The 26,722-nt window shown below is 36.2% G+C and overlaps 1 protein-coding gene across 11 annotated transcripts in view; it reads left to right on the forward strand.

The window, feature by feature from the left end:
• The window catches only part of LAMA2 (laminin subunit alpha 2), a 376,777-nt gene that overhangs the window by 186,270 nt on the left and 163,785 nt on the right, over positions 1-26,722 (forward strand). For all 11 annotated transcript variants that reach the window (XM_084516212.1, XM_084516216.1, XM_084516217.1 and 8 more), the window contains exons 13-15: positions 16,601-16,702; positions 17,221-17,432; positions 23,909-24,020. In XM_084516212.1, the coding sequence (XP_084372338.1) occupies positions 16,601-16,702; positions 17,221-17,432; positions 23,909-24,020 (426 nt within the window). The remainder of the gene's footprint in view (positions 1-16,600; positions 16,703-17,220; positions 17,433-23,908; positions 24,021-26,722) is intronic.

A 26,722-nucleotide genomic window follows, 5' to 3' on the forward strand; every position in this document is an offset into this window, starting at 1 on the left:
ACATTTTAAATCATTTTTCTCTTAATGCTATTGTGAAGTAATAGCTCTTTTATCCACTTTTTATCTTCCAGCTATAAAGTTAATCGTTGCTTCAGACTACACCATTTGCATTAAATCTAAGGCAGTGTGAAACCCTGCTAAATATTAAAGAGTTTGAGATTGAAGCAGAAAATTTACATTGTTAGTCAAGACTTGTTTTATTAGTACCTAGCAGCCTAGCTTATATTAGGAGTGAGCAGAAAATACACATTGCCAACAGAAACAAGGAAGGCAGGAACACATTCAATGAAAGGAAATTTATGTAGGTATATAATTCGCATTAATCATACTCAGATGACCGTATATTGATATATTATATATGAATTACGTACAATGATCTTGACTTATTGTGAGGTTTGTTACATCAGTTGTGACAATTGTTACATCAAAAATTCAAAAGATATTGAAGGGAAGTCAAAAATGGTCTCTTGGCTAAAATTGAGGTTGGAGTTTTCCAACCTATCTGTTCAAATGCAGGCTGATAACTTTACGAAAAACTATTGAGATGATGTATATAGTAGCAAGTAATAAGAATTTCTAGACTTTATTAGATGCAAAATTCATATACTAGTATTTAGCATTAAAGATCTTGGAGCATATAATGAAGTTCCATACTGAGACTTTACCACTTTAGGCTGCAAAATAGCAGTTATTCTTCAAAGAGTACCTTGTAACACCTTAAGTCAGAATGATTTCATCATTCTTCTGGTCTCCAATGAACAAGTGAGAAAATATGTATCTTGCTAAAACATCTTGCTAAAAACTGAATTTAATTGAGAGAAATATATAGTTTTCTTAAACTGATTGCTATGCTTTTTATGAATAATACTTCATTATTTTAATATTACAGCTGTTATGCTTTATATATGTTTATTCTGAAATTAGAGCAGGCAATGCTCTCTTATTTAGCAAGTTACATATGAGAATTTTTACTTGCATCAAGGGTGATATTTTCTCAGAGATTTTGAAAGACCTAATTTTAAGGTCTTTGCATCTTCTCTGTAGAGGAAACATAGTTACACTCACTGAATGCATAAACACACACTCACAAATATACACACTCAGATAAACACTCGTTCTTCCCTTCTCTCAGGTGAGATTGCTGTCAAACATTGTTGTAATGTTCTACATCTGATCTTTTCTCCCTACAAAAACACTGTTGCAGTTCCAACATTATAAAAGATCTTTGGTCTTCATTAAAGGATATTGATGTGTCCGGGATGTTTTTTTCAACTGGAGACAGCCCATATCAAAGTAAGACTTAAGGAAAACAAGGAAGAGTTGTATTTATGTAATGGCAATATACATTACTAAAATTCTATGGACTGAAGCCAAAGTCTTAAATACTTAACAGGAAGTTGCTATATGGAGACAAGAAATGATTTTTAGTTCATGTTCAAGATGAATAGAACAAAAAAGAGGGAGGTGAAATAATGGCAACAAGGGTAAAGGTTATACATTAAAGAAACTTTTTACCAATAAAAGTGAATTATTCAGATAGAGGAAGTTACTACAGCTTAATCTGTGTATTTGATGTGTTTGAGAACATCTTTAGTGCTGCATATTCCTCTAAGTATTAATATATTCCCTAGAAAGTTATTAAGTTATTGAGCTTTCAGTATCATGCCTATTTTGTTGTTGTTTTCTTTTTTTTTTCTTTTTTTTTTTTTTTTTTTTTTCCTGTTAGTGAAAGGCTTGACTGTCTCAAATCAGCACAAGTTCACACAAGAAATGAACTGCAGGATTGTTACTACATTCAAAATACCGTTATGAGAGAAAAGGAATACAACATATATGTCAAGCTAAGAATTTATAGTTAGTCCTGATAGTGTTTTAATAAAGGTCTAAATTATCTAGTTAATACATAAAAGCATCATTAATAATACAGTTAAAATCATTGTAAGAGAAAGCTTGCTTTCTGCTATCTACCTGAAGCCTTTGGAGGACCCATGCTTCAGCAATTGTTCCTGATGTATCTGTCCTTATGTTCCCGTACCTTGTGGAAGGAACCCATGCTGGAACAGTTATTTCCTGTGGGAAGCACCCACATTAGAGCAGTTCTTGAAGGACTGAATTCCAGTGTGACAATACTTGCTGGAGCAAGGGAAAAGTGAAAGGAAGTAGAAGCAGAGGTGAAGTGTTAGGAACTGACTGCAAGCCCAATATTCCCTGCACCACTTGTGGGATGAGGTAAAAGAGTCATAAATGAAGCAGTGATGTTGAGCCTGGGAAAAAGAGTGTTGGGGTTGGAGAGGGAAGGTGTTTCTAGTTTTGTTTTTGTTTCTCACTATTCTACTGATTTTCTAATTGGCAGTTAAATTAATCTTCTCCAGGTTGAGTTTATTTTGCCCATGAAGGTAACTGGTGAGTGATCTCCCTGTCCTTATCTTGACCCATTAACTTTTTCTTCTTATTTCCCCACCCTTACCTGCTGAGGAAGGGCAGTAAGAGATCAGCTGGCAGCCCGATTCACAAATTTAGAGATTACCTTCAGTCCCACTATTCCCATTATTAACATTTATAGCACCAACCTTTTGAGACTAAGCATAATATCCTGATTCATTTTGGTGGAATTACTTCATCCTTCATTGTCAATACTTAAGCTGATCATCTTTAGTTAAGCTTGTCTATCTGAACATCAATAAATACGAAATGGAAAAAGTGTTCTTGCTTTTAGATAAGATGAAGAAAATAACTGCAGTCCAACACTGTTTTTGTTTGTTTGTTTGTTTGTTTGTTTTTTTCTTTTAGTGGTCTGTTTAGACACCAGCATCTCTCTCCTTAGCTTGGTTGCTCTTTGAGGGTCCCCATGTAGATCGTTTTCATTTAATTCTGTTAATGGTCTTTTCTGCATGCTAATAATACTTCTGTCCAGTAAGATCTGATTTTGAGTCAGGGCAGTATCTGAAAAATGACAGATCTGTCCTTCCATCTTTTACACACAATGAGTGAAGTTAGAAATGCATATTTTCATAAAGATGCTGACCAAAAAGGAAGCATCCTGTCATCAAAAGTGTGAAACGTCCACACCTAAAATAACAGCAGCCAGGTATAGTAAGTACATCCAGTGCCATATTACTATAAGGCAAGGAATTTCTTTCTAAAAAGTCTCCATAAAACTGAAAAAGTAAGAAATGTGTTGGCATTCATAGGCAAAGCAAATTGAAGAGGTCTGTTATAGTTAGTAAGGTCAAGTTCATCTTCTGGAAAGGTTCAAAATTTACAGTGTTGAATTAGATGAGTAATGTGAATATGCAAAAGATCTTTTTTTTTCATTGCTGTGTGTGGATTCTTACTCTATATTAATCTTGTACATACATTATGATCATGTTAGATAAATTTTTAGATAACTAGACTTGGTGAATTTATTCTCATCTAAGGGTTGTATTACTTTTTAGATGCCTCTGATATTTTCAGAAGATTAAAATAGAGTGTACATAGGACAATGTTACCACATAGTTTTCATGCTTAATTTGTGCAATGTATTCTGTAGCCAAAGGAAAAGAAATATCTGACATTTTTTAAGGAGAATTTGTGAAGAGAATAGGATGCTTTAGTTGAAATATGTGACTGTCACTTAAATCCACATAGCACCTTCTGTAAGAGTATTTGCAAAATATCCACATCATTTTAGTAGGAAATCAACAGGCCTGAGAACATTTAGTCTCAGCAGAAGTTTTCTCTACCTGCAGGAATTAAAATTCATGTTATATTAATCACACTCTCTGTGTTAACATACCTCATGGAATTAACATACCTCATAGAATTATAGTGGTTTTTTTGATGAATACTTCAATTGAGACTTGGTGTATAACTTCCTTTGAGGTTATGTCAGTATAAGAATGATGTTGATTCTTTCAGCGTGCTTAACCAGTGGGCAGTATATTTGCCATTTTTCTGGACACTTATTAATTCATTAAAAGAAAATTCTTTACAGTAAGGGTAACTCATAACTCACAAAAATAAGGGTGTCTCTCTCTCTCTCTCTCTTTTTTTTTTTTTTTTTTTTCTCCAATAGAAGACAGTACAAAAATTAAATTATTCAAAAAGTTGCTTTGTAAATGGAAGGTACTGCACTTGTAGAAACTGGCAAGAAGTGGCAACTTGTTTTGTCTTCTTGTAAAATAATATAATTTTTCTGATCAGGGTAATTTAGGGATAACAGACATTTGTTATTATTTTCTTCTTGAAGGAAATAAGAACATAACTAAAGTAATGTTAAAAATAATATACATGAATGTGAAAAGTTCAGAGGGCTAGATTATTCTTACAATGACTAAAGGATTTATTTATTGTTTTTGTCAGCTCTTATTAAGGTAAATTGAAGTTGAAAGAATAAATTCTCTTCTGGAGGTCTCATAAAGCTACGCCATCTCTTCTTTCTCATACTTAGGCTTCAATTCACTTGTACACTGTCTTTCTATTCTCTCCAGTCTTATTAGCTTGATTGCTCACCCTCCCTCCAGACTTTTAAGAATAAATATAGTTTTCTTCATAGATGTTAAGTAAGAAATATAAATACTTTCTACTTTTAGAAAAAAAAAAAAAAATTTTTTGCCTGCAAAGATTTTCAGAGAGGACCTTTTCCTTAATTTTTTTTTTTTAAACAAACATTTTTTCTTAGATTTTTAAATAACACTGTTTTGTTGTTTCCAAAAATGAGCACATATCAATATTTGTTTTCTCTGTGTGTATATGCATTATATATAGTATATGTGTATAGAAAGCATTGTGTCAATGCAATGTTAGTATATATGAATGCATTGCCTCAGAATAGAATCATCTGTGGATTACCATGATGGTGATAACAAGTGTACAATTACTTTGTTGAATGAAATAAATAATGAATGACAGATTTTAACTACACTGAATATTTTTTCAATTTTGTTTTAAAGCCTGTCTAGTAATGAAGTACTGTCTTCACTGTTCAAAGAAATATTTGCTCCAGGAGTAAGACAGCATTAAAACTCACAGTTTTTGTGTAATATAAAAATATTACACAAATATATTTAGTTATTAATATATATTATATATACATTAGTATATATTAATTATTAATTGATATATATAATATAAATATATAAATATATTTAGTTATTAATAACTAGCATGTGTTAAGATTTCATAGACATAGAATGATTTAGTTGGAAGGGACCTTAAAGACCATCCAGTTCCAACCCCCCTGCCATGAGCAGGGACAACTCCCACCAGACCAGGTTGCCCAAAGCCCCATCCAGCCTGGCTTTGAACACTTCCAGGGATGGGGCATCCACAGCTTCTCTGGCCAACCTGTGCCAGGGCCTCACCACCCTCTGAGTGAAGAATTTCTTCCTTATATCCCATCTAAATCTACCTGTTTCTAGTTTACAGCCATTACTCCTTTTCCTGCCACCACAGTCCCTGACAGAGTCCCTCCCCAGCTTTCCTGTAGGCCCCCTTTAAGTACTAGAAGGTCACTGTAAGTTCTCCCCAGAGCCTTCTCTTATCCAGGATGAGAAAACCCAGCCCCTTGATCATCTTCATGGCCCTCCTCTCAAATCATTCTATTTCTTTCATGTCCTTCTTGTGCTGGGGTCCCAGAACTGAACGCAGTGCTCCTGGTGGGGTCTCACAGGACCAGAGCAGAGGGGGAGAATCACGTCCCTTGGCCTACTGGCCATGCTTCTTTTGACATAACCCAGGATACTTTTGGCTTTCTGGGCTGCACACACACCTTGCTGGCTCATGTTGAGCTTCTTATCAACCAACACCCCCAGATCCTTCTCCTCAGGAGGGCCACTCTCAATCCATTTTGCACCCAGCCTTTATTTGTCCTTGGGATTGCCCCAGCCCAGGTGTAGGACCTTACACTTGGCCTCATTGAACTTCATGAGGTTCACACAGGTCCAACTCTCAAGCCTGTCCAGGTTCAACTATCATGAGACACAAATTTCTTGCTCTAAAAGGAAACATATATATTTTTCAAATATTTCAAATGACAGTTTATCTTGAAAAAGCTTAGTGGAAGAAAGCCTATAAAACTAACAAGCCAGGAAAATGGCAATGAATTTAATCATGAGAAAGCTTTGGCTCCAGAGGCAAAGTAATTCAAAACATGGTTTATTCTGACTGAAAATAGAACATATTCAGGAAAAATCACAGGAGTTCTGATTCACTACTTTGTTTTCCCCTGCCTCGAAAAATCAAATCAAAATACATGGAGGTGTTTTCTTTTTTTTTTTTTTTTTTTTTCTTTTATGATTAGGGTCAGTGAATTATAGTGCACAGAGACATGTTTATCCAGATCTATATCTTTGTTTAATACTCAACTGTTTATTTTTACTGCTTTTATTTTGATTTGTGATCCTTAGAGGTCTCCATGATATGCAGTGAAATTCTAAATTTATTGTTGTGTTTATTATATCAAATGATAAGCCACCTCTGAAGAGCAGAGAATTGGGTTTTGCGTATCCCCACATCTTTGTTAGAAAAGAAAGAATTTTCTTCAAAATACTGACATATTTGCATGCCATTTCATTCAAAATCTCCCACTTTAAAAGTTAAAAACACTGACAGTTATTAAAAATAGTATATGTCTTCTGTCAGAATAATTTTGCAAAACATATACTGCAGTTGCACAACTCATGCTTGAAACATTATGATATGTTTCAATTTCCTAAAGTACCCAAAGTGCTAGTTATGTCATACATTGCTTTGATTATTTGTGCAGCCATCATTGTGGTAAAATATTGTCCTTGTAATGTTGCAAAACAGTTAGGTAGAAGAAGGTAGGAAAATTACCTTTGGTAAGTAAACTGGCTAGAAATTAAGGGGTTTTTCATTTTCTGTTGTGGTTAAGTTTAGAATAACATTCCTGAGCTATTTTCCTTAGTGCTTCAGAAACACAGAAAGATAAGAAAGCTTAAGACCAAGAATACTTAGAGACTAACAGGGAATTGTACTAACAAAGAAGTAGTATTTAACTATTTCTTGTTGCCATTTATGTAATTTAATCTTTTTCAGTAGCAAGTTAACATTTTGGGAAGCATTCATGGGTTTGGATTTTAAGATTATCATTCAGTGGAAAGTCCTCAACCACATATTGGATGCAAATATTGACTACATCTAAACGCAACAGCAAGACTAAGGAAATATTTTTACTGAGGACAGCTTTTAATTTGGACTTGAACAATTGCTCTTGTTTTATACTCCTGCATTTTTGTTTTTAATAATCCTTGCATGCTGGGATTTTGTTGCCATAGAAATATGAGCTTTCTTTGGTTTTGCAAAATTATGCAAATTCTTGTTCTTGTTAAAATATTCATGAAGGAGTACAGCCAGAGATGGGAGGGTAAGGGTCGGTCCTTGTGTCTCAATGGAATTGAGCACTGACATAAATGTTCTTGTTAGTATTTCATTTTAGTATTACAGGAAGGCATTTACTGATGTGTCTACTGTAATTACGGTTTGTCCCTTTGGAAGCAAAGACCATGAAACTGGGATATGAACATTTAATCAGTAAAATTAAGAATTACTTTCAGTTATGAGGCTGTTGACAGCTACAAGACCAGCAGTAAACAGTTTTTATTTAGAAACATTTGATGGGGATATGTTATTTAGAAACATGTCTCAGAGTTGATCAAATTGTAAACTTGATTTCGTTATCACTAGTCTGAAACATCTACACATTAAAAGAGTAAGCAGGAATTTTGTCCATACCTATATCTTTAAACCGCTGTGCCCCTGCTAAATTAGTGCTTGTGAAGATTAGAGTAGCTGTTGTAAAACTGTAGTAGGCAGCTGGTGTGTGGTTTAGTTTTGTGTTTGTTTGGTTTTATTTATTTATTTATTTATTTATTTATTTATTCTCTGCAGCTTAACTGTATTCATATTCAGACAGGGCAAAATGTTTTCAATTTTAATGAAGTAGTCTTTACATTTTAAAAAAATAGCCCTTTATGATTGGTGTCTGGGAAATTACCCTGCAATGTCACAGCTTCAGGCATATTTTTGCCGAATTGGGAGACTTCCAAAGACTGAGTATTGCCACCACGGTAATAGCACGGACAGTAAACATGCAAGAATTATGGTTACCACATCACTACTAGAAGGATATATACCTTACTGTATATTTTTGAATCCTCAATCTAGTTATAGCAGCTTGGGGAATAGTGATTGGAAAGTATCAATCATTGAAGGACGTTTAGAATTTGGTCATTTGTGAAGCAAAGGAGGAAGAAAGTAAGCAACTGTACTAAGGTTATATACCGTGATTGCTATGGTTAAGTAACCATAGCAAAATAACCATATATTCCAGATTTTGTGATGGCACTGTCACCTGACTTAGGGAAGCTCACAAGAGCTCTCAGCATTCCTGCCCTGATGGCTGTTTTAAATCCAAATCCAGTTCTCTGCTCTGACTTTTTCATTTATTTATTTTATTTTATTTTATTTTATTTTATTTTATTTTTAAGTCTCACTCCCTGTACTCATGCAGAGCAAAGAGTAGCATACTGGCAAAAGGGATTTTGGACTTCAGGAATAGTTGGCCAGGCTATTCTGTTTCCCTTCTCCAGGGACAGGAAATGACAGCTGGGAATGATGGTAGAGATTTGAGAATTCATAGGGTAAATGCCTACATTCATTAGTACATTTCAGGAAACAGTATATAATCTGATAGTACAATTTTTTAAACCAGTCCATCATTTGTGGTTCCATCATTTTTTTCAGTACTAATTTCAGAAAGAGCAACTATTCAGCATAAGTAGAAGTGGCACCTTAGGGCTCACAGGAGAGCTGCCATCCAGCAGTCTTCCTTAGTCTTTCTTAGGAACTGTGATTTATTTGATTTTTCCTTTCAGAGTTGCATGATATCACTGAATGTTTTGATATTCTGTATTAAACAAAATGAATTGTTTAATGTTATTTAGATGTCTATTTTTTCTTTTATTCTAAATAATACAGTCTAGTTCATCTAAGGAGTAAGGGACCCAGAGTTATTACATGGTAATGCTACTAATCTCAGTAAAAGTGAGACTGGGCTGAGTTTATAGGTACAACTTAGAAAAACCACAAATAAGAGGCTTCTTATTGAATTCCTTAATATTTTCCTCTGAAACTATTATTATTATTACTATTATTAGTATTAGTATTATTACTATCATTATAGCTGATACATTGAATTAAATAATTGTGTGTGATTTTAATTGAGCTACTTTGCATGTGGCAAACTATTCCAACTATGAAGGGCCTGGAAATATGCATGAGATTGTTATTCTCAGGATGGCAAGAGTCATCAACCACTTTACAAAAAATGTGCAATGCTCATTCTAGAGCAAGAAGCAAAGTGCAAGAGGACCAAAAAATCAAAAAGCTTTAGATTTTCTGATTATACTTGATATATTAGTATTCTAGCAAAAATAAGGCATAATTGCAAGGGATGATTGAGGAGATACTTATTGTAATGTACTGCATTTTCCTTTTGATGTTCTTTATCTGTGTATGTTTCCGTAGTTTTTGAATGTGAATGCATGGTATTTTTCTGATAGAGTACAGGGACTTGATCAGACATGGTATATAGAAAGAATTTGCTATAGCTGATACTGGTATGTTCTAGAAAGGATTAGAACTGCTCAAGTATTGATATAAAATATACTGAAGGGACTTGGTCAAAGTACATATGAAATACGTTTGGCAGAGTTTGGTTTCTACCTGTCTGTCATCAGTTGTACTTCCTCTGTGGATAGATGTTATTTGACTCTTAATCAGCAAACATTCAATTAGGTGAAAAAACAAAATGAAACACATATTTGATGATCCTTCTATTTTCATTGCTGGGAAACTTTAAAATAGAATCATAGAATCATTACGGTTAGAAAAGACCTTAAAGATCATCTAGTCCAAACATTACCCTACCACCAATATCACCCACTAAACCTTGTCCCTAAGAACCACGTCCAACCTTTCCTTAAACACCCCCAGGGATGGTGACTCCACTACTTCCCTGGGCAACCCATTCCAATGCCTGACTAATACTCAGATTTACTGTGAATAGTAGAACTTCCTCTAGACCCCCTGCTCCTGCGTGGGCTCCTCTTCACGGACTGCAGCTCCGGCCCGGGGCCTGGTCCTGCAGGGGCTCTCCATGGGCTGCAGCCTCCTCCAGGCCACATCCACCTGCTCCACCGGGGACTCCTCCACCCACGGGGGGGCTGCAGCGTGGAGATCTGCTCCATGTGGGACCCATGGGCTGCAGGGGGACAGCCTGCTCCACCAGGGGTCTCTCCACAAGCCGCAGAGGAACTGCTGCTCCATCACCTGGAGGATCTCCTGCCCTCCTTTTGCACTGACCTTCAGTGCAAAACAGTCTTCAAGGCTGTTTCTCACTCCTTGCTCTCATAGCTGCTGTTGTGAAGCAGGTTTTTTTCCTTTCTTAAATCTGCTTTCACAGAGGCCCAACCAATGTTGCTCACTGGCTTGGCTCTGGCCAGCAGCAGGTCCCTTTGGAGCCTGCTGAAACTGGCCCTTATGGGGCAGCTTCTGGATTCTTCTCACAGAGGTCACACCTGCAGCCCTCTGCTACCAAAACCTTGACATGTAAACCCACTACACGCTCCTAGCTTCAAGAAGACCATAAAGACCTGGGGAACTATAGGCCAATTAGCCTTACCTCAATCCCTGGAAAGGTGAGGCAGCAGCTAATTCTGGAAACCATTTCCATACACATGAAGGAAAAGGAAATCATCAGGAGTAGTCAGAAATAATTCACCAAGGGAAAGTCATGCCTGACCAACTTGATAAATTTCTATAATAAAATTACCAATCTGAAGGATAGGGGGGAGCAGTGAATATTGTCTTCCTGGACTTTGGTAAGGCTTTTGTCATTGTCCCCTGTAGGATCTTCACAGAGAAGCTGTTGAGATATGAGATAGATGACCAGACCATGAGGTGGATCCAAAACTGGCTGAACGGCTGGACCCAGAGGGTACTGATCAGTAAAGAAAGATCAGTTACTTGGAGGCCTGTAACAAGCGAAGTTACCCCTGGGGTTAGTCTTGTTTAACTTAATTAACAAGGTGGATGATGGGATAGAGTGCACCCTCAATAAATACATGGATGACATGAAACTGGGGGGAGTGGCTGGATCAACAGAGGGCCAGGCAGACAACCAGAGGGACCTTAAGAGGCTGGAGAGGTGGGCTGACAAAAGCCTCATGAAATTCAACAAGGAAGATGTGCAAAGTCCTGCACCTGGGGAAGAACAGCCTCAGTCACCAGTACACGCAGGGAGCCACCCAGCTGGAAAGCAGCTCTGCAGAGAAGGACTTAGGAGTCCTGGTGGACTGCAAGTTGAATCAGCAATGTGTCCTTGCTGCTAAGAAAGCTAATGGCATTCTTGGCTGCATTATGCAGAGTATCACCAGCAGGGCAAGGGACGTGATCTTTCACCCTTAACTTGGCATTGGTGAAAACAAACCTAGAGTACTGTGTCCAGTTCTGGGTCCCTCATTGCAGGAGAGATCTAGGCATACTGGAAAAAGTCCAATGGAAGGCTACCAAGATGATTAAGAGACTGAAGCACCTATCCTATGAGAGGGGGCTGAGAGAGCTGGGCCTGTTCATCCTGGAGAAGAGGCTTAGGGAGGATCTAACCAATGTGTGTAGATACCTGAAGGGATGATGCAATGAAGACAGAGCCATGCTCTTTTCAGTGGTACCCAGTGCCAGGACAAGAGGCAATGGGCACGAACTGGATGGAACAGAGGAGGTACTGTCTAAACATCAGGAAGCACTTCTTTACTGTGTGGGTAATGTGCACAGGCAAAGGTTGCCCTGAGAAGCTGTGAAGTCTGTTCCTTGGAGATCTTCAAAAGCTGCCTGGCTGTGGTCCTGGGCACCCTGCTCTGGGTGGCCCTGACTGAGCAAGAGTGTTGGACCCAGTGACCTCCAGAGGTCCCTTCCAACCTTAACCATCCTGTGATTCTTTGACAAACAAATGAAATAGAAAAAAAAAAAAAAAAAAAAAAAAAAAAAGAGGCTGTATCATAACATTTTTGATAGGATTCCAGAAGAGAATAATTTGAAAATCTTCTTATTATAGAGTGTGGCTTATCAGTTATCATTAGTCTGTTTCAAGAAATTGGATGTGGCAGTGAATGGCTTGAAATGCTTGGTTTCCCCTTTGAATGGTTCAGTGTGGTAGAAAAACACTTATGGAAAGCCACTGAACCAAGCAATATAGCAGTCAGGCTACTTTATGTAAGCTTATTCCTTCCTTGTTCCATTAATTTCTCCAAGGCAGTATTCTGAATAAATGAATTTAACTAGAATGTAGCATCAATTTATACAATTTATATAGAAGAATTTTTAGTATACTTAAGCAATGAAACTGTATGATTTTGGACTAGCTGTCATATTTCATGCAGTAGGTATTGCAGTAACTCCCCAGAGAGAACTGGGGGAAAGAGCCCATTCTTTCAGTGGAAAAAATCACCATAAAAAAAAAAAAACAAAAAACAAACAAACAAAAAAAAAAAATGTTTGTTTGTTTGTTTGTTTTTCAAGCTAGCCAGAACTGTACTGTCATTCAAATGGAACATGATTATTCTGCTCCCTTTTTATCTGAAATATTACTAAAGGCTCAGAATATTTCTGATGGCTCAGAAGAGCCTTTATATCCTATCTAAATTCAAGTCTGTCTAAGAGGAGAGAGTCTATTTAATATCTAATTGGATCTTGAGTAGAACTAAAACATGCAATTTTTACTGAGAGCTATTACTAAATGGATAAAAGTTTTATGTTTTCTTGGTGATAATACCGTTGGAGTTCCTTTCTAGTCACTGCCTTCCCTCACTCTACAACCGGCATGAAAACCAGATCAACAAAACCCAATTAAAAATCATAAATTTACAGCCAAGACTTATTCCTAAAGAAGATGATAATCCAGATGAGAGATGGATTAACAATGGAATATTCCCTTAAACATAAGTGAATTAAGTTAGGAAAAGCAGCCTTTTGACCATTCCCTGCTGCAGTTAGTGGGCTGCTTAGAAGAACACGTATACACTTAGAGCCATCTGTTAAGATGGTAAATTGTTAGTTCACCACCTTGTCAAATCATATCACAACTACCCAGGTGCCAATCAATTTTGGACTAAATTGGCTACAAAAAATAAACTGGGAGCAATCTTATTTCCTTCATGTTTGATGTTTGGGTGGCAAATATCTCTATATTTGCTGAAATCTGTGTCATAAAATAAATGTGTGCCTAGAGAGTTTCTGAAGAGGAAAGAGTCCAAAGAGTCCTTCAACATTTTATTGCTGCTGTATAGCATGGAAATCCAAGAAGGCTAGCAGAGAATGTTAAACTGCATATAATGTGATTTCATTACCTTCAGGCACTGCATCTAGTGGTAGATATTGCCACCAGGAATATCATAGAGCCACAGAAAACCTGAGCATCTGTGTAGTTTCTCATAACGAGGACAGCAAGCAGAAGAACATTCATTGGTACATCAGAAAACATTTTTTTTGTATGTTTTGAGTAGATTTTCTAGAATAAAAAAGTATCACTTCTTAGAACCATGATTTACTATCAGCAGCTTGCCATGAGACTCTTTGGTTTTGTATTCAGTAGTATGTGCTTTAGCATTCTCCATCTGAAATGTTCTGCCCGATTTTGTGATATTTTTTTTTTCTTTTTATGGTAACACTTCTTCACTTGGTATAGTCCTAATGTATACCTAGACAATAATGTAATAGTAAGCAGAGTTTGTGTTTCCAAAAGCATGTCACCTTTCTATAGCTGTATTACAACTATAAAAATATAATGGTCTAATAAAAATATTAACTCTTTATGCAATGCTTGTCTCTCTGATAGGAAGTGTCAATTACTATATTTCTCATGGGAACATTAACAGCAAAAGATTGTCCAACTTCTTGATATTTGTTAGTGTCTTATTTCATTCATTTCTAAAGTCTTGTGTTGTGTGAATACTGGTCTAAATCTAGTTTAATGCAGTAATTTACTTTTGGTTTTGAAGGCTTCACATTCCCTTGGATTAGGCCAGACATCAAAGTCTCTCTGAGCTAAATACAAATTTAACTACTAAGCATATGAGGAAGGTACATGCATCTTATTTCAATAATACCCTTACTGTGTAATAATGTATTCATCTCTGAAATGTATTTTATGTCTTTACATTATTTTTTAACTATAAATATGAACGGAGATGATTTTAAAGTCCTCCATTGGTGTTTCACTGGATGTAAAAAGTTTCTGATGTTTTGAATGTAACATTCATGGTCTGATTGCCTCAATGGTGTCCTAGAATGCATCTCCTCTAGTGTCAGTGGCAAGTTCTGCAGACTGTTTGAAGATGGAATTTTAATAGTTTCCTACTTAAAAACTGGATATAATTCCAGAGGAGTACCTATTTGTGGGGAAGTGCAGCTGTGTCTCTTCCTGTCAGGAATCTGAGGCAAATGCTATCTGATAGACATCCTTAAATAGTATGTTTACTAGGGATTAGAATGAAGTATTTAGAGGAGAAAAAATATATATATTCTCAAAACAACAGGCTCTGCAGACTAGCAGTGATGATTCTTTCAGTCTCTTTGAGATGTACAACAAGTAGGGATTTTAAGAGGTTGTGTTCTTTTAGATATCTAATTCCATACTTATATTGTGGAATACATGTATTTTTTCCTTCTTGGCTTTCTGAGGGAAACCCATTTTTTATTTCAGTCCTTGCTTTCTCTAAACTATTGTCTATTTGTTTTCTAGCAGTTTTTGCTCAGTGTTTATATTGTTGACTGTTTTCCGTCTGCATTTATTATAAACCACAGTCTCCTCTCCTCTCCCCACCCCTCCCTTTTCCTCTCCTCGACTTAGCAAATCCCTGAGTTGTATTTTTCATTAACTAAGGTGAGGGTTATATAGTTGGGAAAAAGTAGATCTGTCCTGGTACATATTCTTGTAGGTTTCCTGAAACCAGACTATGTTTCTTCTCCCTTTCTTTTTCACTTTCTTGAATTCTTGTAGTTAGTCTGAAATTGAACAGAAGTGATAAAATTCTGCAAAAACATATTCTTTTGAAATGTTTGTCTAACATTGAAAGCAATTCCAAATACTTCTTGCAGTATTTTAAATAATTTTTCTACCATCCTCTTAGAGCTATAAACCAGTTTTTATGCCTTGACCACAGGCAAACCAAAAAATGCTGTAAAAGTTGTGTCTAAGGAGTGTCATTCTGAAGGCAGAATGTAGCTGCTTAGTCCTAACGGGTTTGGATATTATGCAAATAAACATCCCAGCTTTGGATTATGAATTAGAGTGAATTTTCTGATTTTAAGCTGGTTTTACAGCCTCGGATGCAGTTCATGGATTTCTCTGCCTTTATGTAAAATTCAAAATTAGTTGATTTCAATTCCTTAAATAGTGGGACTTTTTTTTTTTTTTTTTCTCCTTAAGTTAGGAATATCACAGTATAACACATTACCAAGTTGATGACTTTCACTGCTTTCTGTTACTGTGTGCCAGCCATCTAGTATGATGAACAAGAGACAGCACAGTATGTCCTTGGGAATAATCAGATTATTCTCTTCACAGAAGCCTTGTGAGTTTGCTTTGTGGTCAGCACTATGCCCTGGAAGGGCAGAAGGATCCCTGTGATTTTAATAGTCTCTGAGAGGAGGCTGACATTGCACTGAAGTATGAGACAGATGCTTTAAAAAGCAAAACATAGTTCTTGCAACCTCTGATTTACTTACACTGTTTCCAAACAGTAAACAAAAAGCCTGGTTTTGTACTGAACACTGTCATTCCAGTCTGCAGTTTTTTGATTTGCATCCTAAAACTGATTTACATTTTTCAATTTTTCGTGGCAAAGCTATAGTGTCATTGCCCTGGCTTTGTGTGCTAAAGGAGCATAGGAAAAAACACATTGGTATGACTTGAAATACTCTGGTTAATGGCCTCTTGCTCTGAAAGCTGAATCAAACTGAAAGGAAGGACTGGAACATTATATTTAAGTAAATTTATCTGACTCCATGAGGGAAAATTCTTACTTTCTTTTAGGTTGCAGTTCATTCTAAGAAAAACATCACCCGTCTCTTTCCTTTTTTTGGTAGTTTACCCCATCAAAAATATTGAAGTTATTGAATCTTTTAAAGGTTGCTCAAGTTGCTGATGTAGCACCTCAGCCTAAATGAGAACCATATAGCTGAAGTGCACTGAAAAACTAATGTCAGTATCAAGTGGAAATTTACATAGATTTCAGGGCTCTTTCTGATTACTTTGTTAGTCTGTGTGTCTAGGGAATTTGGAGCCTTCAATAGGCACAGAAGAAAACTGACTGAGCATGATTTCTAGACACTTGAACAAGAAGGGAATGGTCCATAGGACTGTAATCCCCAGGTATCTGCATATAGTTTTGCAACACTAAATGTCTATTTTCTGGAAATGCTGTCACCGGAGGAAATTTCTCCTGAATGGTTAAGACCTTTTAAAATTTACTTAATTGCATTTTTCCTGTTTTTTTTGTTTGTTTGTTTGTTTGTTTGTTTGTTTGTTTCTCCACAGGTGACAGCTGCTGGAGGACTTCTGAAATTTACAGTCTCCTATGACTTCACAAAACAAGAAGACAGAGCTCAATTGATGGTCCAATCTGATGTCATCATAGAGGTAAAGTGATTATATTTTCAGCCACCAAAAATAAAAAAATAAATAAATAAAAATATATATTTTTTAAAGTAAGAAAATTGCCTGCTTCTTCAGATGTTCAATGTGAAGCCTGGTTGAGAACACAAAACTGTAGGGTGCATGTATCTTCAGCTAATTTTTAGTATCAGAAAGTCATCATGGTTCAGAGAACTAAAATCTCCTGCATCTAAAGGACCATCCAACAATATTGCAATAGCTTATAAAACAGTATTCTTTGTGGTTGGCTGAGTTAATCCTTTCCTATTCTTTCGGCACACCTGTTCTGTGCTGCTCAGGATTGTATGCATTTGCATTGACTTTCTACTTTATCAGGCAAGCCCATTTCAGTTTATGAAAGATTAATATTATTGCCGATATTTATTATTCTTTTAAAATATATTATTTCATAAATCCTGTACCCCAACTGGCTGCAGTAATAAGAGATTTTTTTCTAACATTTTTTTTGTATGTAAATCATACTCTCTTATGGCTCTGTCTAGGGACGTGACTTGAAAATCAGCACTCCAAAAGAGGGGATTCACCTGCAGCCTTCTGAAGTGCACACTGAAGAAATTGTGCTGAAACCAGAATCCTTCCTTGTGCATGGCACTGATGTGCCAGTCAGCAGGAGGGAGTTCATGACTATCCTTGCAAACATAAAGAGGATCCTCATAAGAGCCACATACAGCTATGGGATGAATGCCATCTACAGGTAAATGTGGGAAACGTGTCAATTTGTTACAGGCAACTTCTCAAAATTCCTCTCTTCAGAGAACCAAGTTGATGTAATTTAAACAGCCTTTAATTTATTATCATGAAATTAATAACATTTATTTACATGTTCAAGCAGATAGTATTTTTTTTTTCATTTTGGATAGGGAGGAGGCGAGGAGGCAACAGGAAGAGTAAGCCTTGCAAGAGAATGAAATCAGATGGACTGTTAAAACATGAATGACAGACAGTTCCATAAATATGATGATTTTGTGAAAACTGTAATTCCCATATATATGGTAAATTATGTAATGCAGTTATGACATGTTCAGTTAAGAAATGATATATTGCTTATGTTTTGTTTTCCCTATTTAATGAACATACAGTGCCACATTAACGGTGAACCAGTGAATATTCCAAGTCTCTAAACTGATAAAACAGCTAGAGGGGAGTTTTTTCCTTTTTAACGAGTACTGCACACAGAACTGGCTAATCCCAGAGTCTTTCCTTTGGTTTATGTCAGATTGCTGCTTGGACTGCTTAGAGCCATTTCATATGAACTCTTCTGAGCCTTTTGATAAAATGAAAGATGTTATATGAGATGACACAGTTCTATCTTAGTGGCTGCAGCATGGTTATAAAGCTCATATTACATTTAAAATTCTCACAAGTGCACAAGCAAATTCTCCAGGTAGACTAAAAGACGGCCTCTGTCATGATACTGTGTAATTTCACTCTTGTCTATACATTAATAGCTAAGTGGTATAAATAATGGTTGAATGGTTGTGGGCGTTTTTTTTTTGTTGGTGGTGGTGGTAGTGGGTTTTAATTAATTAATTAATTAATTTATTTATTTATTTATTTATTTATTTATTATGTGCAACAAAATTGATTACGTAATGGCTTTCTACTCACAAGTCATGAAACCTGAAATGTTCTCTAATATAGACATCACTTGATTCAGTGGTGTGATCCAGTTTGGAATGGAGGGAGCTCATAGTACTTTAGTGATTATTTGTTGAAAGTATACATACCATTTTTGCTACTGTGAAATTTCTTAAGCAATCCAACAATCATTTGTATACTTAGGTAATTAAAATACATCCTAAATTGAAAGACAGTTTTCTTAACAGCACACAGTTTTCTGATTTGAACTTTGTCAGTATATATTTTTTTCACTGCAAAAAGAATACGTTTCTTTGAATCTCTTTCTCTTTCTGTGGTTTATTGTTGTGCATTACATCTCTATAAATAAATTTGTGAATCGTGGGTATCTTGAATTTGAGCCAAACTGATTCCTAATTTGCTCATTTGGTCATCAGCCCAAACTCTTGCAATCCCTTGTTTCCGTATCACAGAACTTTCCCACTCTGGTGTTCACAGACAGTCAAACGGGTTCATACTCAGCCTTTGGAATGTGTTATATGTAACCTTCCAAAAGCATGTCTTGGAAATATTCTTCATACGATGAGCTCCAGGACTTACATATAATTTATGTTTTGCAGATTAGTGGCCACCATCTTCTAGATGTAGTGACATTACAGTTAGGAGTGCTGGTCCCTTAAAGACAATGATTTAAAAAGGGGCTGGAGAAAGTACTGAAGTAATTTTGAGGAGTACCTTGCTGATTATAGGTGGTTTTACATTATTGATAATCTCTAGCAGTCCCCAGTCCAATGTTTTTGTTTGTTTGTTTGTTTGTTTGTTTATCAGAGAAGAATGCAATGGTAACTGTATTACATTGATTACCATTAGCATAACCAGAAGATTCTGAAAACAGTGTGCTCTCAAGTGAAAAGATTTTTTTATTGATTGCTGTCAGGATGTGCTCATTGCAGTGAAATGGGACAAAAGATAGGGCATGAAATTCTAGTCACAATGAAATGAATTGGATTTTTCATCTTTGATTTCACTGAAGGAATCCAGTCAGGGTGGGATTTATTGGGTGGAGTTAAACCTTTGCATAACGGTGCATGCTCTAAGTCACATAATATAGCAGTAACATCACCCACTGTCATCCAGCCAAATTTATGATTTGTTTTTGTAGGCATATTGCTGATCTTCAGGGTATGTCCCCGCACTGATTTCTTTATTGTTCGTTTGATTTTAACTCATGCTAAAACATACTACGCAAAAAGATGTGCTGATAACTCTAAGACCATGAAAAACAACTGTTTTCTCACTACTGTCCCCTTACTACTGCAGGGTTTGGGATTACTGTCCAGATTCTATGAAGAGAAAATTTTGTGATATTTTAGGCTCATTAATGACTACTGTTGACGGGCTTCAGAGGAGGTCATTTTTGCCAAAGAAATAAGATAGAACTAAACTTCAGTAGATAAGATGATATGAACAGTTTCCTCCTCCCCCTCCACCCCCATTTAAAAAAAAAAAAAAAAAAAAAAACACAAACAAACTGGTATGTCTGGTGGACAGCTGGATATTCCTCTGAGAGAATAAAGAGGGTCCGGCAGAGAGACAGAAATATTACAGTGTTATTATAGCTTCAGGGATGACAATTTCCTCCTCGAATCATCAGCAGAACTATGCAACGCACTAATTTGAGATTGCTTTATTTAGCAACCTGTTCATTTACATACTGAAAGTTTTCAAAGTGTATAATGAAGCATACATATATTTGTAAGGATTTCCAAGGGTGTTGTTATAATCTGTGCTTAGAATAAGTACTGCTGTTATAATTCTGTACCAGAATGGAGGCACTGTAAGACTAAGCAACTTTCTTGCAGTTCTGTAGGAAGAAACCTGAGAATTCAATGGAGTTTTCTCAAGTTAGCAAGAGCTTTAAGTTAGTTATTATTCTTTTCATCTTTGTTTAGTTTAACACACTAAAAACATTAGCTAAATAGCAGCATTTTCAAATAGTTATTAAACAATATTGGTGCAGTAGTGGTGAGTTAGACTTCAACATGTTTAGAGAACATTTTGTTGGTCATATTGTTATCATTCTATGGCATAATTAGGCAGCTTCCTCGAATGGGTGGGCTTTCATTTAGATGATCAAGTAGGATAAAAAATGTGAACACAGAAATGTAGCAATCAATTTGAAAGTGACTACAGTTTCTGGGTTTAAATTGAGTAATCCTGCTCAAACTTGACAGATCTTCCAAACTGTTGCAATTGAGTCCATCTGTGGTAGAAACAACAGGCCAGGAAAAGACAGATCTCTTGTATTGTGTTGTTTAATGTAATATTGTTAGTTTGTGCTTCAAAGAAAGCTTAGTAGCACTGTTTCTTTAGGTTTAATATGCAAAGTGGCCAATAATCTAAATATTGTAGATGCTCTGATGGCCATTGGGAATTACGGTAGAAGTGGTCCTAAAGACAATGGGTTGTTTGCAGCTGTGTGTAGAATTGGTGCTAGATGTAAGCAGCAAGATGGAAGGAAAGGCAGAGGGTTTACCTTCTTATACAGAGTTGGCTTCAAGACAAATGAGCAATGATTGGGTCAGTACTTCATGTGCCTTATGTAGCTAATGTGATTCAGATGCCTGGCATAGCAGACAGTAAACTATGCTGATACCGCCTGAAACGTCCCCTTCCCTTTTAATCTTGTTTGTTTTTAGAAGTCAACAGTTGCCTGCTGACAGTAACAGTCAGCTTAAATATTTGGTCTTGATGTCGAATCTCAAATTGTTCATGCATCTCCAGGATCTAGTGCCCCATTACTGCCAGCATTATGTATTTTAATGAATGCAGAATGGCATCGAGGAATCGAAATTGCAACATCAAAATGGGAGAAAAAAAATCACTGCAGCTTTCTTCAATGAGTAACTGTTAATGCTAAAAGCTGTTGAACACATTAAAATCCCATTTAGTGAATAGCAGAACCTAATGAAAATTGGAACAATTCAGTGAATACAAATGTGGGATAATACTGGTTGGATTGTTTCTGTGTGTAAATGCTTCTCTTTGTTCCAAGATCCGTTACTTAGTGCTGAGAGGGACTAGTAGCTGTAGTTCAAAGGATAGGTAAAACTTGGCCTTTTACTGGCTGTTTGGTTCTTCATTTACATATTTTTCTCCTTACATTATTAGTTTTGTTTTTGTTTTCTTTAAAAATCATCACTATTCATATCTAATATCCCAAAGATGTATTAACTTATTGTAAGGAAAGCTCAACAGGACAATTGAAAAATAAGCATGCAGTAATGGAGCGAAGGGGAAATACTGAAAAGTGAGAGAGATCTGACTGAAGACCTGGATAGGAACAGGCATTATTCTCTCAAAATAGTTTCAAGAACCTTTTTACAGAGGTTCTGGTATTAACAGATTAGATTAAAGTTTCTAACTGCATAATCTTCAATGGCAGTCCCTCCAAAGCCCAGTTGCATACCCAGTCATGGCAACATTTCTGTTTTTCTGAAGCTCCTGTCCTAATTTCAAAGTCTTACTTTTTTCTCTCTTTTTTTTTCTTTTTTTTTTTTTTTCCCCTCATGTATTTTCATGCCTGTCTTATTGACAGTATGCATAAAACTGAGTAGGAAGATATCCTGTCTTAACCTTTTTTGCCCCCATTACAATGAAATATTTTTCTTGGATATTTTCTTAGCCAAGGTTATTCAAATAACTTTCAGCTTTTTTTGGCAGCCAAAAGATTAATGCCTTAGTATGGAGAAAAATAGTTTGTTTTACATTTTTCAAAGAAAATGGATTATTTTTTAACAAAATGCATGTCATGATAGAAACGTATTTTCTGTGGAAAGAGAATTCAGAAGCTTTTCAGGAAGCTCTAGTAATCAAACATTCCATTAAGATTGGTGAGTGAAAATGGCAAGTGATTGCCATAATGCCCTAATGTTCTTTCTTAATTATTATAAGAATTAAATCTTCAAATCCCGATTTGTTTCCTCAGATGCATAGTAGTTGAGGTAAACTACATCTGGCTTGCATGTTACAGAATCACAGAATGGATGAGGTTTGAAGGGACCTCTGGAGATACCTAGTCCAATCCCCCTGCCAAGCAAGATGGCATCCCCCTATGGGAGTCCCCCTGTCATGTAGCAAGATGGCATCCAGGCAGGTTTTGAATATCTCCAGGGAAGGAACACAACCAGGAACTCCACAACCTCTCTGGGCAACCTGTGTCAGTGCTCTGTCACCCTCACAGTAAAGAACTGTTTCTTCTTATTCATCTGGAACTTTCTGTGCTTCAGTTTGTGCCTGTTGCCTCTTGTACTGTTGCCAGGCACCACTGGAAAGAGTCTGGCCCCATCCTTCTGACACCCTCCCTTCAGATATTTGTACACATTGATGAGATCCCCTCTCAGCCTTCTCCTGTCCAGGCTGAACAGGCCCAGATCTCTCAGCCTCTTACGTGACAGATGCTCCTATCCCCTCATCATCTTAGTAACCCTCCACTGGACTTGCTCCAGTAGATCCATGTCCCTCTTGTACTGGGGAGCCCAGAACTAGACACAATACTCCACGTGTGGGCAGAGGCGGAGGATTGCCTCCCTCAACCTGCTGGCAACACTCTTCTGAATGCACCCCAGGATACCATTGGCCTTCTTGGCCACAAGGGCACATTTCTGGCTAATAACTCAGTCATTGCTGACTCATATTACCTGTAAGCTTATCAAAAATTTTTGTGTCTCTAATAATACTTTTTTTTTTTTTTTAATAAATTTCATGTTTACTTTTTGTCTAAACAAGTGAATTCTAGCATTTATTTTTCAAATAAAGATTTTTTTATTTTTAAAAACTTTTTGGCTTGGTTTTCCCATCTTCCTTTTCCTAAAGTTATATAATGGAAGTTACTAGTTTTACGACTAATTGCTACTACTATAAATACTGGTGATATCCTTGTTAGGCTATAAAAATTTGAAGATAAATAATACTTTCTATAATTCCTTTTTGTCTTCTGATTCTTGATGGTGCGTTGAGCAGACATTTTTCCATCTGTCCCTTCTTTGTCATTGGGAAAACTAATATATATGGTAGAAGGTTTTCTTTCATGTACATAACACTTAGACCCTTATGGACAGAGCTGAAATCTTTTTTACAGAGGCCAGCTCTCCAGAATAAAAATATCTGATAACCAAAGATAAGTAATGTAATATTTTAGTAATGTAATATTTTGGAGTAATGGTTTATAAATTTTGAACACATTGCTTGGTGTCAAGTTCTCTCTATATACAGTTGTAATGCAAGTTGGAACATGCGGCTTGCTGGACAGGAATAGTCTTCCTTCTCCTGATACAGTGCTGTGAGAAATTTTTATCTATTTTTATCAATGTATGTCTGACCATAGTCTCCCTCACATGATGGACAAAAATAGTAACAAGCCTACAGACGTAGTTCAGAAAGAAATAGATGACTATGAAAACCTCCTTATTTTTAAACAGAAAAAAAAAAAGCAAGCAAGCTAAATAATGTCAGTATACACTGTTGCATCCAGCTACACATATATTTCTGCCTAATTCTATGTGTTAACAGTTTAATTTCTGTTACATCCAGACTAGATGGTGTTAGCATTGAAGCTGCTGACCACTCTTCAGCTGGGAGAAAGACGGCATCCGCAGTGGAGTTATGTGACTGTCCCCCAGGGTATGATGGTACCTCATGTGAGGTGAGTGTCATGATGCAGACTAGGTCAATTGTGTTAAACTGTGATTATTATAAGCAACCAGTATCGCTGTGTTGATAGAAAGTCATAAGAGAACTGTCCATTGCTGTTATAAATTTGGTATAGCTTGTCTAATTGCCTTTATTTCTAGGTAGTAGTTCATTACATTTGATAATATTTGGAATCTGGAGTTTTACACCTCTGTGGTTGTGAAAAGACGATATTTTGCTTAACAAAAGGAAATGTGAACAGTATTTGCATTTCAGCGGATCCAGCTGAATCAATTGGACTTCAGCCAATTGATTCTCCTAAAATTAGGAGAGTGGCGGTTATGCATCCTGTGCACAACAAAGTTGGAACAAATTACCTGAGGTAATGCGGTTGAGTTTCCTCATTTTTTTCCCCCAGGACTTTGGAGTCCTTGAGGATTATGTGTGTGTTCCCGTGAGGATTGTTTCCCTTTAGTTTGGTCCCATTACAGATAATGACATATACACATACTCAGAAAATGCACACTTTCCCACGGAGTCATTAGCTGGCACACAATATGTTCATACAAATACATGTAAGATTAACTAGCTCATATATGAATAGCTTGGGTAATCTTCAAAAGATCTGCCTTTGAGGAAATAGCTTCAAACACCAAGATGCTCTGCTTCACAAAACTACAAACGGTATGCCATTTACACAGGCACTCTAGGCATTTGCTTGTCAACTCTCTTTTTCTTTAAAATCTTCAATGCCTATATGTGATATTTAGGGCCTAGAGTGTAGTTTCATGCCAAATGCGTTTGCTTCTTGCTGGGGCTAGATAAACTAATCTAGAAAGAAGACCGGAAGCAATTAATGGATATTCGTAGCACTTCCAAAGTGGTACAGACAGGAAAAAAATAAGAGAATATTGCCTACTGTGGGTGAGAAATCAATTTGAAGTCTAACCATTGTCTGTTTAACTATTTGAGATAAAAAGCTGGACACAGTCATTGTGCTTCACACTTTTTTTTGGACTTGTCCATTTTTCACCTCAGTTAAGACTTAGCTGTGATTTGCAAGAAAACAAATGTAAGGCTCTGTCTGCAGACAGTTCAATATCTATTTTTGCTGTAGAAGCTGTAGGGCATGGGTAGAATTCCTGGCCTCGTGTTGCTGAAATTCTCTGTCTGACATTGTGTTGGACTTGATGATCTTGCGGTTTAGCTTTCCAAACTAAATGATTCTATGATTTTTTTATTTCGTGCTAAGCCTTCTGTCCAATTCAAAACAGTTCCTAAAGTGTGATACATGTTTAAGGTCATATACCCAATTAGAAGGAACATAGGAAGATAGCTGCAAATTCAATGTCTCTGCAGTGGTGAGTATGAACACTCTTCAGTGCCTGCCCTGACTGCTTGCTATTGCAGACCTATTGAACTAAAAAAATTGTATTCCCTACCTCCCTATGTTGGGTTTCCTCCCAAGAATGAAGACCAAAAAGACGTGATAGACTTTTGCCTAAGCATACTTACTGAGTTTCAGAGTACTTTTGAACGGCTCAGAAATGTCATTTGACAAAGCTGTCTTATTTTAGGAGATCAAGACAGTTAAAATTTTTCATTTCTATGCCTTTATTCACTGAATTAATTTCTCATGAGTCTTTTGTAGCTGAGGTTCATGATATATGTGGAACAGTTATGCTTGATAGATGAAAATGTGGAAATATTTTTTGTTGTGAGTAGATGGTTTGCTTTTTATAACATGGACAAAAAAAAAAATTAAAAGCGAAGTTTCAGATTTGCAGGGAAACTAGCAACTGAGAATACGCAATGATAAACTGAAGATGTGGGATTATTTAGAATACTGTATTTTTTTTTCTTCTGAACACTGTTGTCCTTTTCCACCACTTTGGTTCTTCCAGTTTCAGCCTAGCACAGTTTTATTTTTATTGACTTTATGCGGGTTTTCATTTTCATCTTCTCTTCTTAAAATGTAATGTATGTTTGTTAAAATGTAATGTAATGTTGTTGCCTGTGTTATAATATTGTGGTATCTGGCATAGTTGCTGCAGCACTAAAAACAACCATTATTTTATTGATATGAAAGTTTTGGCATGATCAGTCTTCAAAAAACAACCAATACATTTAAAATAAGCTGTCTCTTGTGATAATGTTCCATTGCACAATTTTTGAACTCATTTTCTACAAGATTCTGTTCAAATAAATTTGTTATGTTTTTGCTAGTACGTCCAAGAACTGTACACATAATTACATGAGCTTAGGTAAAGCAGATAAAATTTTAAATTTCAAATACTGGTGGAAAGCATTTGTGGTATTTACTTTGTTCTACTCATGTGAATCTTCTGACCTTTATTTGTCAAAATCCTTATGTCTAATTGCTCCTCTCTACTAGATTTATTCCCTTTCTATCAACTCTTTTGCTTTCCCTGTGGAAGAAATTTTGTTTAACTTGCACCACTCTGATGGTCAGAATGGTTAGATCATCAGAGAATTCAGAACTTTCCTGTCTTTTAAATGTGACATCATTTCTTTTCTTAAGATCTCAATCTGTAAACTTTTATTTTAGGTCTGTTTTCATTTTTTTTGTTGACATTCCATGTCTAAGCCTTTTAGAATTAGAGACTTCTGGAGTCCTATCTAGTGCAATATTATGTTTATCTGTGCATGATTCTTTGCAGAATCACTGAAAAAGATTACAGTAGATTTATACAG

Source organism: Aythya ferina (genome assembly GCF_964211825.1).
Source record: "Aythya ferina genome assembly, chromosome: 3".
Taxonomy (NCBI): domain Eukaryota; kingdom Metazoa; phylum Chordata; class Aves; order Anseriformes; family Anatidae; genus Aythya; species Aythya ferina.